We start from the raw sequence: 20,691 nt of genomic DNA on the forward strand, positions 1-20,691 counted from the left end.
GATAGTGTCAGCGCTCCAAATTTGTTCTCATACTTTTTTTTCCCCAGAGATCTGTTTTCAGACATTTACCACTGCTTGTGATCTGGTGTTGGCACCACTACTAATGAGCTGAGTGATTTAATACAGATTGATTGGCCTTTCTGGGCTTCGGTATCCTCATCTGTGACTTAAACGGGGGGACAAAGATATGTAGGATCCAAGAATGTGTTTCTTGATAGAAGGGACAAGACACAACAGGGTGGCAACAAATGGGATCTTTGAAATCACTCACATGGGGTTCGAATCCCTCCTCTGTCACTTACTGAGTGACAGTGGGCAAATCATGCAAACGCTGTGGGCTTTGGGTTCCATGTCTGCAGAATGCAGATCAAGAAGCATAGTTCTTTGGATGTGGTTAGAATTAAATAAAATAATACTTGTTTTTCACTTAGCTGCCATTTGATTTATGTTAAATATATGCCATACCCTTTATCTATGAAATATGATCATGAAGATCAACACTTCAGAAATGGACCATCAGTGTAACGTTCTGTAATTAGAGAAATAGACTCTGGGCAAAAATGGATAAAATCTGGGCTCAGTTACAGTATTCATCATGTCTAAGAGTTTTATGATATATGGACGTGAATCATTAGGACTGCATGTCCTGATGATTAATTATGAAAGAGCTTAAGAAGCAACTTAGGATCCAAGTGGCTAATGTAGATCTGACAAGGCTCCTTTGAGAAACCTCTCCAAGTCTATTGAAGCGTTCAGAAATTAATTCCAACAATAAGTTGCTGACACCCTTCTTTGGGTTGGGCAGGGAGAGAGTAAGTTAGGCCAAGCCACGGATTTGAGAGGGACATACCTTCTTTAGCAACTGCTCAAATCGGATCAGAAAGTATAGTCTCAGGAGCGTGTACATCAACATGCACTTGACCATGTACAGCTGCGTGCTGGGGTTAGTGATGGATGTGGGATAGAAGCATCTTCCCCAAACAAAGCTGGGGAAGGTCTTCTCCGCTGACCTGGGTGTCTCAGGGAATGGAGGGAGGGAGGTCAGGTAGGGCACGTGAAGGACTAAGACTTCAGGGGGTGACTTGGGCAGTGGGGTGGGTGGGTTTGTGTGTCTGGATTCACAAAATGCTAGAGACCATTGTGTTCTACTCTCTTTCTACAGATGGGATATTAAGGCCCAGTGAGGGAATATCATCTGCCTAGATTTGGAAACAGAGAAAGAGATGGGACCAGAAGCAAGCAACCCAGGCCTCTTGACTTGCTCCTCCACAGGCCCCCACCTAGTGGGGGTGCATGACTGAGGGTCACAGGCTGGTCTCTAGGTGGTCCAGTGACACCTGGAAATGCTGATTGAATACGCTTTTAAAATGGGCTAAATTTTAGACTTAATTGAATAAATATTTACTATGCATCCCCTATGTGTGCTGCTAGCACAGTGCTCTGTGTTTGCTGTAGGGAAAATAATGTTCAATAAACGTTGATCCTTGTGATTGAGGAGGCTAGCTTGTTTTTCATATTAATCTACAAGACTTATTTTGTATGCTGAACACCAGACTGGGTAGAGCATGAAATGGTTTTAGTTTAGAGAGAGAGTCAGGAAGGTGCTCGAGTGCTGGGAGAAAGACAAGGGCCAGAGGGAGCCCAGAACCCTGCGAGTCTGGTCAGTTCAGTAGCCCTCCGTGGAAGGTCCACCATGTGTCAGTGACGGTGCTATAGGTTTTCACTGGTTGTCACCTTTCAAACTGACAGACATTGTATGATATCGCTGGTATCGCCTCCATTCTAGACAAGTGGAGACTAACGTGGAGAGGTTATGATCCTTGGAGTTTTCTTATTTGCAAAACAGTGGTGCTGGGTGTGAACCCAGGGCTCCGTGTCCACAGGTCTCACATTCATGCAACCACATTTTAGCTGCTTCTGAGCATCAGAAATCAAGTTTCACTTCCCGTGAGGTCATTGTCTCCCATCTCGGTCCAATGTCTCTTGCTCTGTGAAGCCTTCCCTGGAGACACAATTCTCCTCCCAGGCAGAATGAAGTACGCACTTTGTTGAGTTTCCAGAACACTTTGTGTTGACTGGACCAGATTGTGGGCTCCTCATGGTCTAAGGTCTTATGCTATTCAATGCCTGGAACAAGTAATTTTAAACAAAATGCCCTGTTACCCGGGAAGTTATCACCCAGTGTGCTAACTCCCTTGTTTTTAATTCCTTTATTTGTGGCTACTTTGTATTTCTCTTTCAGAAAGCCGTATTTGTTAAAATGAGCAGTTTTATCAGATGCCCTTCCTTTTCTCTGAGCTTTATTATTTTCTGTGTATGTGAGGGGGAGACAAAATGCTTTCCTGTAGTCCCCTTACTGAGGGGTTTTTATAACATTTATAACATTTATAATAAATTTATAACATTAACTTTGAACTGAATATTGTTACCAATTCTTCTGTTGCTTTTGAGTCATGGGTTGTGTCTGAAATAAATTTAAATCTAAAATGATAGGAGAATAATCTTAAATTTATTTCTAATCATCTCTGTGTCTCAAGGCTTGTTATTTTTCTCTAGAATACAATCCAAAGGATGCCAAATTCCATCATTTTTGTGATGTTTTGTGTTGCCCTATTCTGCCACTGGGGGACAGTATCGCCCATCAATTCATGTCCAGCACTAAACCTTGCAGAGTTTGGATGCGTGGCATAGCAGAACAGGAGGGGGAGTTTGCAGAATGGATTTTCCAGCAAAACGTTGGAAAACATTGCCAAAACCCTGGGTTCTGGTCTAGGCTCTGGTCTCTGTGACCTTGAGCGAGCCACTTCTCTTGCTAGATTTCCTTGCACAAAATGAGGGAGTTAAATCAGATTAACTCAAACTCATCTCTAATTCTAATTTTGTTGGCATCCAAATTCCTCTAAAAGCAAACTAGAAGAAAGGCCTTTTGATGGCATTATGTGGAATTCTATTTTGCTTCTTTTCAACCAAGCTCATGTTTCTGGATATACATGTTCAGTCACCTGTGCATAATTCTCTTTCGTTTCTTGGATAGTTTATTGTATTTCGTTATAAATTCATTCTCGCATATGGTATGCTTGTCACCTCAAAGAAAATTGGTTCACAGTCTGTGCTTGGTTCACATCTGAGGCAAAGAGAAATTCACTTTAACGTCCTTTATTCTCAGCATTAAGAAGCTAAGCCGCACTATATTTGGACATTATAGCTATCCTTCTCTGAAAAGAAGACAGTTTCTTCTGGATTTGTAGTGAGTGCTAATGGGCTCATCATACACAAGCTATACTACTATATTATATAGAAATACTTTGCCCCCAAATAAACTTTCACCCATTTTTAGAAATGAAAAAAAAATCCAAGCTTCAGGGAAGATAAGGTCTTGAAATCTGACAGTTTCCAGATAATGTCAGAATACGATTGCAAGAAAAATGACATGAAATGTACATTAACATAAATCTATAACTGCTCAACTTGATGAAAAATATCACCATAAAATTCTGTCATTGCTGAACCACCCAATATGTTTTTTTCCATGACATTTTGTGAGGATGAATAAATTATCTGAGAATGTGTTTGCATCAAAAATACAGAATTTTGTAATAAACACATAAATCATTCAAGCATTCTCCAGCAAGATGCCTGATCCTAAAAATGGGGGTATTCATATTAATTTTGACCCTTTGAGCTTCCTTCTCTGTGTGGTTCCTTAGAGCTCTGGGTGGTGATGGAGAACCATCAATTAGGGAAGTGAAGGAAGAGAGGGTGTAAAGAGAATAACTCTTACCGGAGAAGTTTTCCATGCAACCTCGCCCTACTCCCTACAAGCCTCAATTCTGGGAGCTCTGCTTTCACTGATGTCCTGTATGCGGTCTACATGGGGGGCTCCTTTTCAAAAACAGTCATATTTTTGCAGCCGTGGTCCCTGTACACTAGCCTACATTTGCTGCAAAATTGACAGCATTGACATAACTCTGAAAGATATGCCCTTGTTGTGCTTTCTTAGGAATTAGTTTGCTTTTCTATTATGGGCAATTAATATCACATAAAGAAGCATGATCCCCTGTTTGCTTAAACTACCAGAAAGCTGAGGAGGCGAGTCAGTAGTTTAATTTTAATAGAATGTAGTGATGTGTACCCGAGGATCCTGAATTTTATCTTTGCCTTAATGTTATAGTCTACCTAGATTTACAGTAGGATTTTATTTTTATTTTCTTCTATTTTACTATGTAAGTTTTTGTTAACTACCCCAATATCTTTGTGAGCTCAGGCAAAGTATAGATAAATCTATGCATGGATAGTTGTGATACTGTGATTTATAATAAGAAATATATATTTGGTCCTAATCTCCAGGATTCTGCCACAGAGCTCATAAATCCCTTGGAATTTCCTAAGTGATGAGAACTATAAAGGTGTCTTTTCTTATGTTAAGGAGGTGACATTTGGACTGCACCTGAGGATGGTTGTGGGGGGATGGGGGAGCCCACAGTGTGACTAGAGAGTTGGAACTTTCTGTACCTCCCACACTCACCCCAGGGAGTGGAGAGAAGATTGAGATTGAGTTCACTTGCCAATGCCCAGTGATTTCATCAATTATGCCAATGTAATGAAGCCTCCATAAAAACCAAAAAGGTCAGAGTTTGGAGACCTTTTGGGTTGGAGATAAAGGAAGCAAGGGGGGGGCACACCCTTTCCCACATACCTTATCCTGTGCATCTCTCCCGTCTGGCTCTTTCTGACTTATATCCCTTTATTATAAACTGTAATCTAGTGAGTAGAATGTTGCTCTGAGTTCTGTGAGACTCTCTAGCAAATTAGTGGAACCTAAGAAGGGGGGGTTCACCTCTAATCTATCGCCAGTCTATCGGAAGCACAGGTGACAATCTGAGCTTTTGACTGGCATCTGAAGTGGGGACAGTCTTGTAGGACTGAGCCCTCAACTTGGAATCTGACGCTGCCTCTGGGTGGATAGTATCAGGATTGGGTTGAGTTGTAGACCCAGCTGGTGCCCAAGGACTGCTTGGGGGTGTGGGGAGAAGTGCTCCCCCAACATGCACGTTGGAATGGGGATTAGAAGCGTCTAAATAGGCCAACAGACATGTTGATACGTAGAATAATGGTCAAAGAAGCTTCTGCAATCAAAGAAGTGAAGTTGGATGTCTATGGTGAACTATAAAAAAGGAAGGACTTGTGAGGTCCATTTCTTGTCTGCTCTCATTTCTCAACGAGTGCCTGTGAAGGTTCTAGAATGATGTGCAGCATTTGTGTATCAAACGATTATGGTCTGATCTGGGATTCCTCGGTGCTTCTGGTCCCTTTCTCTGTCAAGAGGTGTGAAAATACTTTGTTTACATAATTCACCTGGTTTCTACGGACTAAAATACATGAGTTCGTGGAGAAGAGCTCTGAATCAAGTGCTGTGTACATTGAAGGTACTGACATTTTAAGGACTAAAGAGGCACTGATTTGGAAGCTCCTATTTTGGGGGAGTTTTAGGGGTGGTATGGAAGGGAGACAGACGGGTCTGTCAGGCTGTGAAGGACTGAGAGGAGTAAGGACTTGAGAACAGCTAGATTTTCCTGCCTCTGTGAATGCTCCTGAATTGAATAGTCATAAAAACCCTGCCCACTTCACACTTTAAAGAGGAGGAAAGTAAGACCCAGAAAGGTTAGGTGCCTTACTTAAGGTCACACAGCCAGGGAGGGGCAGAACCTGTGTTTTGGCTACTCTGGTTGCTCCTTCCACCATGCTTCCTGTTGTGGGGATATTCTGTGTGCCCCAGGATGCCCCTCCATTCTTTACCATCTCCATCTGCCTCTCCATCCCTGGGGTACCAACCAGCATGGACCACATATTGACTGCCCTGCCCTCTGGTTTCTGGTTGGGTTCAGTCCCTGCAGGAATTCAGAGGCAGGTTGGAAAGGGAAGTTGGTGGGCGTGCGTTCCTTTGGCTTCCCCTCTATGAAGCTCACTGGTGCTGGTGGTGTCCCTCCCCTCAAGGTGGTGTGCTTCTGGTTTTCTGTAACTGTCCCCTCATCCCTTTGGGCTAGGGGTGGTGACAGCACAACTGCTCTTAGCCCCAGTTCCCACATCATCCCTACACCCCACACACTTTTGTAAATAAGTTCCTTTGTAAATAAGTTTCCTTAAGTCATCCTAATTTGGGTGCACCCTCTGTCTCCTCCTAGGACCCTAACTGTTACAGCTTCCCATGAAAGAAAATGTGATGTTAATAATATGTTATAGAATATAGCATTAGACCCATAAAGGATGAAGTCGATATGTTTCAAGTACTGGGAAGTGTAAGTCATTGCCATCTTTTCCAGCTGGACATTGTGAGAGAAGATGGAGTATGGGGGAGATGATGAGAGGAGCTATAATGTGTATGATCCAATTAAATTGCTTTGGCTGTCCTCCATTTGTGCTTCCAGCACTCCCGAAATTGATTATTTCCTTTCAGCTTTCTACCTGTATCTTCATCTCTAAATTGAGTTGCTTTGCCTAAAGCTTTAAAAATCTGTTTTCATATGAATTAATCAACGTTTTAAAATTAGATTTCTATCTTGTGATTTTACTGGGGATATGCTTGGAGAAATAACTTAGTTATATATTTAATGCAACCCATATGTTTCAAAGCAATTCCTTTCTGAAATCGCACAGCCATGGAATACAAATTTTCACAATCAATTTCTTCATCAATAAGGTAAGGTGATAAAAAGGCTTAAGATGTGGGAGAGCCTTTCCAAAAGTAGTTATTTCATGAAGTATAGTCCAATAGATCGTCTTGTTTACGATAACCTGTGACCACCAACAAAGATAACCTGTGACCACCAACAAAGTTCTTGGAAGCAAAGAAAATATCCTTGCATTTCAAACTTTGTAACTTGACTTTACCTTTAACATGTTGGCTTCTGGAATCCTTGAAGATGGGTTTGTCCACCTGTGGAAGACAATGTGGCACCATTACCTCTTCAGTTATGACTATGATACCATCGAATATGTTGCCACTCTGTATGGTTACTCCCCAGGGTCAAGGCATAAGTCCCTGGACTCATCATTCTTAGAGAATCACCATATGTGTGTAGTCGGCAGTCAGTCAATACATGTGAATAAATGCAAATATGTGAACCACCATGCCAGCGACCAGTGTAGTGACCTCTGATGGTGTTTGGCATAAAAATACTTGTGTTTGAGATCCAATCCTGCCTCTTATTGCCGTGAGACTTTGGGAAGGCATTTGTCATATTATAAGCCTTAAATTTTTAATCCTTTTAATAGGGAAATTAGTCAGTTCAGATCCTTGAGTTATTATGAAGACCAATATACATGGTCAAGGATGTGAGAGTGATCAAGCAGGCAGATGAGAGTGTGGCCATGTGTGGATACCCATTTGGGATTTCACCTTCATCACGGGCCGGCTGTGAGAACATGGCAAGTCGCTTAACCTTCTGAGCTTCAGTTTCCTCACTTGTGAAATTAAGGTAACAAAAGTACTGATACGTCAAGAGGATGGGGCGATTACATAAGACACACCATGCAAGGTGCCCAGAACAGAGAATGGCACCAATAAAGCTTAAGAGTTGTTAGCCTTCATTATTAATATTACTAAAGGCATTGGCCAACCATTAAGGGGTCTACAAGGGCTAGGCAAGAGGGTGAAGAAGAAAATGAAGATATCATGATGATGCCCAGGGTTTTTGAAAGCCTTTAAGCCTAGGTCAGCAGTGGGGTCTCTGATGGTTAATTTTATGTGTCCACTTGACAGGGCCACAGAATGTCCAGATAATTGGTTAAACACTATTTCTGGGTATGTCTGTGAAGGTGTTTCCAGATGAGATTGGCATTTGAGTCAGTAGACCAAGGGAGGCAGATTGCCCTCCCCAGTGTGGGTGGGCATCAGTTAATTCGTTGGGGCCTGAGTAGCATAAAAAAGGCAAAGGAAAGGAGACTTTTGTTTCTGTATGTGAGTGTTGAGCTGCGATATTGGTCTTTTCCTGCCCTAGACTGAAATTTACATCATTTGTTCTCTTGGTTCTCAGACCTTTTGGATTCAGACTAGAACTTAGGGCTAGTCTGTCTAGATGTCTATTTATCATCTATCTAAGTATCTATCATCTATCATCTATCATCTGTATCATCTATCTCCCATGGTTCTAACCCTGACTAATACAGCTTGTAATGTCACTCTTTATTGGCATCAAGTTGAGGTAGACAAGGTGGATGGGGGGAGGGAGAAGGATCATTGAATCCCCTGTTACTTCTTACCCTGTGATGTTCAATGTCTAGTTCTTTTCCTCTGTGGAACACTGAACCATAGTATATGCCTGGAATGTGTGTGGCTCTTCTGCTGGTCCATCAGTCTAGCAAGAGTTGAGTGTCCTTTGGATGTTGTTATTGCTATGGCCTCCTTCAGAGCTTCCAGTTCCTTCAGGTTACTCTGTGGAGGCTGGGGTGCTGGATGGGTTTTTCAACATTCTGTTGCACCCTCAGCTTTCAGCCTTCTCTGTGTGCCTGCCTTATGGATGGGGTCTCTCAATGCTTATGCCCACCTCCCACTGCTAGCCTGGTCACAGGTGCAGTAGAGGTTCTCTCCTTCTGTCTTAGGTAGGCCTTGTGTGCTTGGAATCTCAGAGATGGGGCTTCCTCAGCATTCCTGCACTTTTCCCCTTTGGTGGCCAAATTAATTTGGTGTCTTTGGACATTTGGATCCATTTGGCCCTTTTGTGTGTGAGAGCTTCTTTGCCCTGCACCTTCCCCAGGAGTAAGTGCCCTTGGATGGTGTTAGTATAGGATCCCAGGGCTGGGAATATTTTCTGACCCTTTCAAGGGGGCTACTCCCATTTTCGGTCAGATAAATATTTATTCGTGGCTACTGTAAGCATGTATCAATGCTGGATTATGAGGGAAAAAGAAGAGTAAGAGCTTGGATTCTAAAGGGCTCAGACGTGCACACAAGTCTGAGCTCACAACATATTATAACACATTGTAACACAGATTTCTCAACCTCAGCAGCATTAAGAGCTGGGGCTGGATAATTCCTTGCTGTGGGGGCTGCCCTGAGTATTGTAGTAATCTTAGCAGCATGTCCGTCCTCCACCCTTAGACGTCGGTAGTACTACTCCGTCCTCCACCCTTAGACGTCGGTAGTACTACTCCGTCCTCCACCCTTAGACGTCGGTAGTACTACTCCGTCCTCCACCCTTAGATGTCGGTAGTACCACCCCCGGTCCCGACAACCAGCCTGTCTCTGGACATTGCCAACCATCCCCTAGGGGCAAAATGGCCCCTGATGAGGACCACTGATGAGAACCACTGATGACCATGCCATGATATGTCAAAGACCGCTTTGCACTGCTTCCTCCAGAAGGCTTCTCAAAAGCCTCTAGCTGGGGGGGGCTAAGTGATGCAGCTTCTGTGAAGCATGCTCGCCTCTGTCTTAGCACTTCGCATTACATTGGAACTGCCGGTTGGGGCCACTGCCTCTTCCACTAGACCGTGGGCACTGGCTCATTTTTCATCCCCATCGTTGAGGACAGTGCTTGGCACATAGCAAATGCTCAATAAATGGAAAATGGGCAGAGGCTTAGTGGTTGAAGACAGTTGTAACCAACCTAAGGAGTCTAGGTTGGAACTGGCCTCTTGTCAGGATTAGTGAAGATGCCTTTCATAGCTAGTTGAATCTCAACAGAGATTACAGAGAATGCAGAACCAGTAAGAATTAACTCCTGAGAATGAGGCTATAATGAAAAATAGAATCTGCTTCTCATAAAAATGTGATTATTCAAACATTGGTCAAAAGAGTAAAACTGCCTCCTTATCTGAATTGAGGCCAAGTCCTTAATTAATAATCCAACCTCCCCCCACCCTGCCCCCTGGCCAAAACTGTGCTGAGTCTCCCATATCCTCTTTCTCACATGATTTCACTTGACTTGATATGCTGAGATTATAGTTCCACTTGCAAAGTGATCTAGCCGAAGGAAGAAATCTGTATTGTAACAGAAAGCTACAAAGATATTATGAAGGAAATATAAAGAATTAAGAATGGAGGCTTAAATTCTGGCATAGTTGTTTTAAAAACTCCAACGAGAATTATCTTTAAAAAAATTTTTCTCATAAAGGGATGCTTACATGTAAAGGGGAATGAATCGGTGAGTTCTGGGGGAAAGGGAAGCTCAAGTTTTTAGGTGAACATTCTCTATTCTTTCATAACCAGGCCAGAACTTGTATCTTTAGCCACTGGCCCAGTTGCTCTGCAATTCTTACTGTTTCCTGAACATGCTTTATGCTCCTGAGATGAGTGCCCTAAAGCGCCCTCCTCCCTGTCCCACAAGCCCTGGGGGTGCTGCCCCAGCGGCAGATCTTGCTGACAGTAGCAAATATTCACCTGAGAACTTTGAAGACCAGGCTGAAAAGGGGTTCCAGGTGGACAGAAGTCAGTCGAGCCTGGATCTCTTTTCCTATTAAACAGCTACTCATATTTCAAGATTCAGTTCAAATGATTGAGAGTTTGTTCATTTTCCTCCATCTAACCAATATCTCCTGAGAGCCTCTTACATAAAGGTACTGTGCCAAGTGCTGGGGCTAAAATGGTCCCTGTTCTCAAGGAGAGGTCCTCTATTGACCGCTTCATGGTAGGCACCGTGCTCTGTATTATTATCATTAACAGTGATGAGATTTAATAGCTAAGATAATAAAGGCTCAGAGAGGATAAGTAGCTGGCTCAAAGAGCTCATAAAAGTTGGAGCTGTTGGGGCGCCTGGGTGGCTCAGTCACTTAAGCATCTGCCTTCGGCTCAGGTCATGATCCCAAGGTCCTGGGATCGAGCCCCGCGTCAGGTTCCCTGCTCAGTGGGGAGCCTGCTTCTCCCTCTCCCTCTGCCTGCCACTCCCCCTCCTTGTGCTCCCCCCACCTCTCTCTCTCTCTGTCAAATAAATAAATAAAATCTTAAAAAAAAATTGGAGCTGTTAAAATGGGGATTATAATGCTCATCTTGCAAGGGTATTTTAAGGATTAAATGTCATTCATTCATTCATTTATTCATTCATTCCCATCTCTACTCAGGAAGACCTTGCTTGACTACTCTTACCCTGCTTTAATGATTTTTTTTTTCAAAGTATTTATCACTTAACATATTTCTATGATTTATTTATTTGTTTGCTTATTTATTTATTTCCAGTCTCTTCCCACCAGTATGTAAGTTTCATGAGCATAGGGCCTTTGTTATTTACCAATGCATGTGGGAGCTTATCACTGTGTCTGGTCCATGGCAGGCACTCAACACATATTTCTTGAATGCATTTGTTGAATGAATGACTGAAGTTTAGCTTGGTGCCTGTGTAAAGCTGAAGTGTTCAATATTTCATCCCTCATCCTGTTCTCCCAAACTCTCTTGGATGTGTTCTGGGTAAATGACATTGCTTGGTAATATTTGTAGTTTCCTTTGCTTATCAATATTAACAGAAGCCCTCAAGTTAAATAGATAGACAATGCGAACAAATAATGCACAAGGAAGAATGCACTATAAATATTTAAAAGCATGTTCATGCTCACTAATAAATGTGGTACAAATTTAAAAAAAAGGACAGTGAAATCCCTTTAAAAATGTGATTAGTAAAGTAATAGCCAGTTTTGGTGAGAGTCCTGGGAGGCGCACATTCTCATACAGGGCTTCTGGGAGGGTAAATTGAAGCAATTTTTCAGGGAAGAAATTTCACAATATGTACCAAAGCTTTTTAAAATGTTTTCACTCAATGGTTAAGTAAATTAATTAAAAATCCCATAATGGGGTATGATAGATCTATAAAGATTATGCCATTAATGCTTGTTTATCATGTGGGAAATCATTTTATAAGCAGAACTTAATAAGAAAAGAAAAAAAAAAACAGTATGTGACACCAGGACTCTCTTGCATGAAATATGTCTGCACAGAGAATACGGACACAAAACGTCACATAGCATCATGCCTGGTAAACCCTGAATCTCCAGGGGTGATTCATTTGTATTTCTGCATGAAGGAAATAAAAACATTAGCAAAAGTGTTATTAAAAATGAAATTCTATATATATGTTTAGAGCATTTGTATTTACAGGATATTTTCATAGGTCTCTTGTAACGTAGTGTTCAAATGGCCTTTCAAAGTAAAACACGGGAGGGATTTTTAGTCCTGTTTTACAGATGGGGTTACAATGGGGCTCAGAGAGGTTGCTTGACTTACTTCTTACCACCCAGTTACCAGCTGCCAGCATTGGGCCTACAATCTGGGCAAAATGATACGTTATTATCAACCAGATCTGAGTCCAAATTCTGCTTCTGGTAAAGGAGGCAAGCCTCAGGTGTGATGCTTGTGAAGAGTCCCCACCCTGACTCCTCACAGAAAACCTTCCCAAATGCTAGTTCTCTTCCCTTCTTGGTGCTCCTTCCCCAGGACCAAGATGTCAGCAGTTACACAAGCCAGTTCCCCTGCGCCTCGCTGAACTCTGCGTGCTCACCACCAGCAAGATGCCTTGGGACTGAGAGGTGGGGAAGCTCTCAGCTGCTAAGAATGGCCCTGCCCATGTTTGGTTCACATGGCCAAATCTGTACTCACTTTTTCCAGCCCCATCTGTGTGTGCCAGGGATGGTGCTCTGTGGGGACAGAGGTCTTGGTGTCTAAGGGATGGGGAGTGTCCATCACACCCTTGAAATAGCGTGTATCTGTGAAAAGAGAAAAATTCAAAGTCTTACCTTATGTGGACTCAGCACATTACAGTTTACAAAATATGTGCATATATACCAACTCATTGAATCGTCACAATGTAGGTATGAGGCAAGCAGTTGTACTTTGGACAGATTAGGAGATGAAGCCCAAGGAGGAGGACATGTATTCCTCCCAGTCCGTATGTGTAAATACCAGAGTCTGGACTTGAGAATCCTTCACTCTCTCAGCCCTGGGAACTCTTGCTCATCCTTCAAGCCTTGTGCTGTGTCACGCTCTTTGCAAATCTTTCTAGATCCCACCCATCAACACCCACCCCTCGTTCTTCTTTCTATATTACACGCCTAATATAGCCTATCCTATTTATCTGTTGATCTTTTTGCACCTGCCACTGGATTGTGACCTTCCTGAGAATGGGGTTCATGCTTTGTTTATCTTTGTGTCACTTGATCAGTCCTAACACCATAACTGCACACAGCAGATACTCAGTAATTGCTTGCTGAGTGAATGAATGAAGGTGTTTCATCATTATTTACAAGGTGATTCTTTCCAAAGAAACTTCTGTAGACTCGTCTCAGTTGGTCAGGTCCTCAGAAATCACAAGTGCTTCCTTCTCTTTTCCCTTACAGCCCTGTTCTGTATCTACAATTCAGAGAACTTGCTGAGGCTGCCCCGTGTGCCCCAGTTGGAAAGAGGCAGGGTGGATGTGAAATTATATCTTCCCTACTCTTAAAAAGCTTGGCTTTGCTGCCATGTCCTGGGGCTACATATATGCTGGCTACCTATAAAACAAGTCAGCCAAGTTGAAAATTCTTCCCTTTCATGCTACTCTCCATTATGCAGACTCTGTCTTAAATTCCCATGCTGCCCACAGCCCTGCCTGTGCACCCTCTGCCATGCTCACCAGTTGTTCCTAGGACTCAGGAAGAGCATCCTGATAGCAACAACCTGTAGTTACAGAGCTCTGACACTGTGCCAAGTCCCCTGGTGAGAACTTGAAAGAACTCTCAGGGGGTAAGTTCTGTTATTATGAACACCATTTTCAGGTAGAGGAAATGAATTTTTTAGGCTTGCTTAAGGCCACACAGCTAGTAAGCCATGGAGGCAGGATTTTAGCCTAGAGTTGTTTAATTCGGAATCTGCAGCTTTAATTGCTGTGCAGTATTGCATCGTGGACGTGCATTCCCAGATTTTAGACCCCAGATGTTACCTGCATATTCCGATTCCTTTATAGGCCTGGCTGGTAAAATTTGTACCGATTTCCACGCCTGTACCACGTGAAGCTCAGGGTCTTCATAGTCGCCATCCTTGTAGTCTTTCACTCCATCCAGAACTGCCGCAGCAAAGTTCCTTTCCTAAGCAGGAGGGAATGGTTGAGTGAGTCAAGGGAAGGTACAGTCATGACAAAAGTGCTAGCTAGGGGAGTGGTATAGATTCTCTTAGCTGGAAACATTTAAGAATCTGGGATCTGGGCAGTTAAATTCTTGTGGTAGGCAGAATCCTAAAGATGTCCTCAAATATTCCCATTCTTGGTTATTCGATCAAATAAGAATCTGGGTGCTGCTATGAAGGGACATTGAGGATGTACTTAAGATTACTCATCAGCTGTCCTTAAAATAGGGATATTATCCTGGATCACCTGAGTGGTCCAATGTAATCACATGAGCCTTTCAAAGCAGAAAGGAGATCTATTTGCAGATGATGGGATCTTGTATGTAGAACATTCCAAGGAACCCACTAAAAATTACCAGAACTAATAAACATTTCAGCAAGGTGTCAGGATACGTGGTCAATACACAAATTTCAGTTGTATTTCTATATACCACTAATGAGCTCCAAGTCTGAACACTGGGGCTGGCAGGATTGGGTACCACTCAGCAAGAGATGTAATCATCATCACAGAAATTCTGGAATCTTCACCTATGTGTTGGGATTTGGATTCAGCATTGTGCCGTGTTTCAGCCCGGATACTAATCTCAGTGGTCTTTCATACAGAAAGATCCCTTGTCTCTCTTAAAGTTTCCGCTAAGACTCCAAATGGCCATGGCTATGAATAACAAGTCCAGTTACAAGAGATTTTCATGCACATCCCCCAGTTTGGCCATCATGATTAAGAACTTATATCTTTCTTTTACAAATATAGAACCTGGGAATGGTGACTTCTGAAAGCCACACAGGCAATAGGTGCCATTGATGGGCAGAACCAGGTCTTCTGCCACATCCATACTAGAATCCAGCGCCAGGTATTAAAATTGTTCTGAACCTAAGATGAAGAGCGAAGAGTCTAGGGCATTCCTTGTGTTGCAACATCCATAATTTTGACTTCTAACCAGAGAGTGCAACGGCAAACTGTGTGAGCTGGGCTCAGAGCCTGAGTTTTTAAGCTCCTTTGTTATTCTGCAGAGAGCATTTCACTTCTTCCCAGCCAATCCTAGTCACACTACGGGAATTGGGCAGCCCACTAACTCTTTCTTTGGACTCCCAATTATTTTATAGTCAAAGACTGAAGACTTAAAGTCAAAGTTACTGCATTATAGCCTTAACTATATCTGTTTTTTTTTTCCCATAGTAGATTCTTAATATATGCTTGTTAAATGAAGTACATAAAATAATAGATTTTAACTAGATTTACAGTGTAATGACGAGTATGATTTAAAATTTTTCATTTATACTGTAATTTCTCCAGTTAGAGATATCTTTATTGGAGGCCACTTCAAATTTATTTTTGAATTAGATGATATACACATGCACTAATACAATCACTCAGAGTTAAGAGTGATGTTGGCAACCAAATTTAAATGAGACAATGCATGTAAAATTTTGAGCAAAATGCCTGATGGTCGGCACTCAATAAATAGTAGCTATAAATATTACTGTGGCAGCTATACTAAAGACAATTGTGGAAATTCAGAGATAAAGCAAGGTCACCAATCCTCCTCTTAAAGCCCTTCTAACGTTTGTTAAGGACTTTATATGTGCTAGATGCTTTATGTACTTTATTTCGTTGTATAAACACAACAATCTAGGAGGTGGTTTTATTATAGTGGAGGGACTTGGAATTAGAGGCTTGTGTTTAAATTCCAGCTCTGCATGGTTCCAGTTCTCTAGGGTATGTGAGCAAGTTGCTTACCAGCCCCAAGCATCCAGGTGTATAACTTTTTCCATCATTGCTCTGTCAAAGCCGTTTGGTACAAGTAAAGACACCGTCCGTACTGGGCCTGATTTCCAGGCCAGCAGGAGTGCCGTGGGGACTCACCAGCCTGTCTGGAAGGCCTTTTAGGCTTTCCTTGGGCTCTAAGTAACTCTGCTCATTTGATGCAAGAGTAAGTCGGTGTTCGCCCTGGGACAGCATAAAGGAGGTGGGCTCCCTGAAGACTACAGGTTTGGCTTTCAGTGTGCTGCCCTTGATTCCTATCTGAGTGCTCCTAAAGGAAAGCGAGGCTCAAGTCCTGTAAGAACTGAGGGCTTAGGCAAGTTACGAGGTTATAAAATTCTAGGGGCTCAAGTCTAAGAGAACAGGGACCAACGCAGTGACCCAGCGGTAGGAACAGAATAGAAAGGGAGAGCTTGATGACCCAAAGGAAAGAGGTTAGGTCCCTGAACACAGAGTTGGAGTGGGACCACTGGAAATGTTGCATGGATACTGTGCCCCTACCAGCCAGGCATTGTGGCTATGAAACCCTGCCTTCTTGGTCTGGTCTTAGGAGTCAAGCAGGGCTCAGACAGGAGTTCTTGGGCGGGAAACCAGGTAGGATCAGTCTACTTGGGGGCAGCATGGATTCAGGATGGAGTCACCCACTCCTAGATCTAAACTGTGGGTTCCACTTTATTACCTTGGGGAGGTTACTTAACCCCTCTGACTCACATGCTCAGTCTGTAAATTGGGGATGGTTAAATCTGCTTTATTTGGTTGTAGTCAGAGATTAAATGCTGTCCATAAGGGTTCTACTTTGACACCTGCCCATGACAGGAGCTCAGGACATGGTAGATCCCTTCTCTCTAGTTAATATACTGGGTTTTGGTAGAGCTGAGTGCCCAGAGCAAAGCAAGGCTGCCAGGAAGGGAACTCCAGGGGTTTTCACAATTAACCTGGCAAAGGGGGGAAGGTGGTCGGGCTGTTCTCCATCAGAACTGCACAAAGAAGTAAGTTCTGACCTGGACCAACTCCTTTTGGGATTTGACAGATGGATATTTGTTGCAAGAGCATCATTAATGTACTATTATGGCAACTACCAAGACTCTGCAGAGCACAATCTCTTTGGAAAATCTTGGACCTGCTGGAAGAATCTGAGACAGAGCCCATCTTTAGTCTAGTCCCCTTGCTAGACTTTGTGGGGTCAGGACACAGAGGGACACCAGGAGGGACAGCAACCACCACCCCAGGTCTGTAGAGAATCTACACACCAGACACTGAGAATCTTGCCCCCAGGACCAAATATTAATATTTTGGCTTATCTCTTTCCAGATTGAGAAAGAGACAGAATTTTATTTTGAATATAACGAGGTGCATCTATTTATCTAATAATCTATTACCTACCTACTATCAATAGCAGGGATTCTTAACTAAAAACTCAGTATTTTCTGTCCATAAGTCTCCTACTTTATAAAATATTTTGTGATTGATTGATTTGTTGATTGATTGATTATGTGTGTGTGTCCTAGGGGGAGGATCCATAGCTTTAGTTTGATTCTTAAAGAAGTCTTTCAAATAATAAAGAACTAATGATTTTACAGGCAGATTCTCTCTCTCCCTCTCATCTACCTATTCCATATATCATCTATAGACATGCTAGTTAAAACTATTTAAATTACGTACAGTTTAACAATAAACTTATAACATTAGGTAGCTGAGTTCATGTTATAAATTACAAATTTTCTTTAGTCATTAAAATTCTTGTCAGTACTCTTAATGGCTTCATCATATGAATACATCATAATCTAATCAATGTTTTTTTCTCTTATTGAATATCTGGAATGATTTCAGTGTTTCTGTTTAACTATATTTTTATAAAATATAAATGAGTATGTTTACATATTAATCCAAATTTCAGATTAGTTTCTTAGTTTAAATTCCCAACCATAGGATTATTGGGCCAAAGAAAGTGGACATTTTTTAGGTTGATTGGTTATTATGAAACGGCTTTCCAGAAAGTTAGTTCCAATTTAATATTTCACCATGAGCCTTAGGAAGTGCTTTTCTCGTCACACCCTTGCCAACACCATGTGGTGACATTTTCATCTTATTTCATCTTCGCAGTGGCCATGTGAGTTAATTTTTATCTGCATTTCATAGCTGAGGAGTTGGAAGGCAGTTTTTTTTTTTTTTTGCCTCTCTGTCTATTAATGCCTTATTATCCACTTATTTTTTCCAATTTAATTAAGAAATAATTGAGATACATCACTGTGTATGTTTAAGGCGCACAGTGTGATGGTTTGATTTACAATGTATATTGTGGGAAGACAGTTTATACCCAAGAACTGAAATGCAGGTTTCTCTGCTAGGAAATCATGCCATTTGGAAAAGTTTGTTGTCGTCGTTGTTGTTGTTGTTTTCTTTAAATTCATCAAGTACCTTGAAAAGAGCCACTCACTTTGTCATGTCAAAGACAGACAAGTAGGGAAAGGAAGCGGCTGACTTACACATTCGAGAAGAGGCTCGTCGATAGCCCAGGACTGGCCTGCCAACAGAAGTAGACAAAACGTTACTGCGAAACGTGGAGAAGAGTGGGGGCGCCTAGGGGGTACAGCCGGTTAGGTCACTGACTCTCGGTTTCCACTCAGGTCGTGATCTCAGAGGTCGTGGGATCGAGCCCTGTGTCCAGCCCTGCATTCTGCATAGAGTCTGCTTGGGATTCTTTCTCCCTCTGCCCCCTCTGGCTCGTGCTCTCTCTCGCTCTCTAAAATAAATAAATAAATCTTAAAAAAAAAAAAAAAAAACACTTCGAAAAGAGTGGCCCTTGTGTTTCTCTGAAAATTCTGTGCTCATTGCCATTAATTTCTCTTGATGGCCGTTGCCTAAAATGCAGTATGTATGTCCGTACCTCTCCTATCTGCTGTTCTTGCAAAGCAGGGCGATGAGAAAGGAGGCTGGACAATTAAATCCAAACTAGGAAGGCTTGCTTCTTCTATGCAGGGTCAGCATCAGGTTAGAAGGACCCCCCCCCCCGCCTTCCCCCCCCGCCCCAGATGCACCCAGTCATGACTCCGAGGGCGTCTGGGCCCGTGGAGAGGTTTGCTTGCCCCTCCCCCACCCTCTGGCCCACACATTGCATTTGCTGTAATCTGCCATACGTCTGTCTCCTGGAACACATTGGAAGTATTTCACGGGCAGGGGGGGATAGGTCTACTCACTCATCTGTCCCCAGCTCCAGGCACAGGGCCCAACATTGAACGCATGAATTCTTTTTTTTTTTTTTTTTTTAAGATTTTATTTATTCATTTGAGAGAGACAGAGAAAGAGAGGTCAGGACGGGAGCAGAGGGAGAGAAAGACAAGCAGACTCCATGCTGAGCACAGAGCCCAACATCGGGCTGATCCCAGGACCCAGAGATCAGGACCCCAGTCAAAATCAAGAGTCAGACACTTAACCTACTGAGCCACCCAGTCGCCCCCTGGACAAACGAGTTCTTGACAGGTGTTTGTTGAGTAAGTATTATTCATGTGAGTTTTGCCAATGCTTGACTTGGACATGTTTTATGGAAGATTGCCTGGAGGTTGTCTAGTGCACTCGATCAATGCTCTGCTTTAAACTTTACCCTCAGATGATGCAGAGCCACCATAGAACTGCTCACATGATCTGCGGGGTTTTTTGCTTCCTCTAACTTAATTTTCCTAAATTGCATTATAGTGTCATGCTGTTAGTCCACACTGAGGAACACCATAAGCAGAAAACATTCTTATCACATCCTCTTTATTAGCACATATGTGAGAAGTTTCAAGCGGGTCTCAGGAGCTGCATGCTTCTCAACGATTAGTTTGCTTTGATTTAATGGGAAACACCAATTTTATAAGAGATTGCATTTTCCTTCCTCCTTTGGCTGTTAAGAATCTCAGGGCAAATTTCTGGCCTGTGTCCAAGTCACGCAGAAGACCACAGGATGATGTGTATTTCTACATCTTGCTCTGGCTTCATCATGTTCTTATACTTTTGCCCCTCCACTCCGAATTCTCTTACCATACCAAAATATGCAGTTAATAGCTGGGGATTTGTGTTAGCATGCCCAAACCTTGTGTAGAGTGTAACGTGTAAATTAATGAAAGTTTGGCTCAGTGGAAACACAGCTCTCTGGAATTTGCTTAGGACCAGTGCATAGGGAAGTGTTAATTAGCCAAAGCTAATTTCCTTGAGATAATGAGTAGGCAGGAACAGAAGTCTGTCTGCACCTGCCGCCAGGTCCCAGCCCATCCCGGTGGTAGGACTTGCAGCTACTGCTGTCCTGGGGCACCGATGACACCTTCCTGACCCAATACAATTACACCCCTACCTAGAGCCGTGGTGGAGAAACCCACAGGTTTTCCAGCCTTTCACAGTAACAATCTGTACTCTCTCTTGAATTGAGTTAAATTAATAAGGTCACCCTTAAGGACCAGCTGGCCTGGAAGGAGCAAATGAGCACTGAAATTGTGGGGATCTGCTCTGGCCCACAGGATCTAGGAAAGCAGCTCCGCTGTCTGATTCAGAGTTTGATACAACTTCATTTGAGGAAATTGGCCTCATCGGATGTGGTCATTATACCGACATCACCACAGAGAGCTGTGGGGTCTCTTCCTTCACGAGCTTGCAGCCTGAGACTCTCCTGGATCCCCCAAATATGTTTCCTGCCACTTCTGAGTCTTTGCTTGGGTTTTTTCCACCTGGAGTCCCTACCTCCTCTGTGTTGCTTTCCACAAGGCTCGGTGCCCTTTGAGATCCTCCTGGGCCTTCCCTTTCTGACCCCACTAGGTAACTTTAATATCACGGAATTGTCAGGACAGTTACTTTCTGTCTCACTCACTGTGACACC

At 42.8% G+C, this 20,691-nt stretch overlaps 1 protein-coding gene across 1 annotated transcript in view; it reads right to left on the reverse strand.

The window, feature by feature from the left end:
* The window catches only part of CLNK (cytokine dependent hematopoietic cell linker), a 160,114-nt gene that overhangs the window by 42,900 nt on the left and 96,523 nt on the right, over positions 1-20,691 (reverse strand). Inside the window, exons 5-8 of the mRNA XM_078068388.1 lie at positions 18,329-18,366; positions 13,899-14,043; positions 12,581-12,687; positions 6,889-6,934 (exon numbers count right to left, since the gene is read on the reverse strand). Coding sequence (XP_077924514.1) covers positions 6,889-6,934; positions 12,581-12,687; positions 13,899-14,043; positions 18,329-18,366 — 336 coding nt within the window. The remainder of the gene's footprint in view (positions 1-6,888; positions 6,935-12,580; positions 12,688-13,898; positions 14,044-18,328; positions 18,367-20,691) is intronic.

Source organism: Halichoerus grypus, chromosome 3 (genome assembly GCF_964656455.1).
Source record: "Halichoerus grypus chromosome 3, mHalGry1.hap1.1, whole genome shotgun sequence".
In the NCBI taxonomy this organism is placed as follows: domain Eukaryota; kingdom Metazoa; phylum Chordata; class Mammalia; order Carnivora; family Phocidae; genus Halichoerus; species Halichoerus grypus.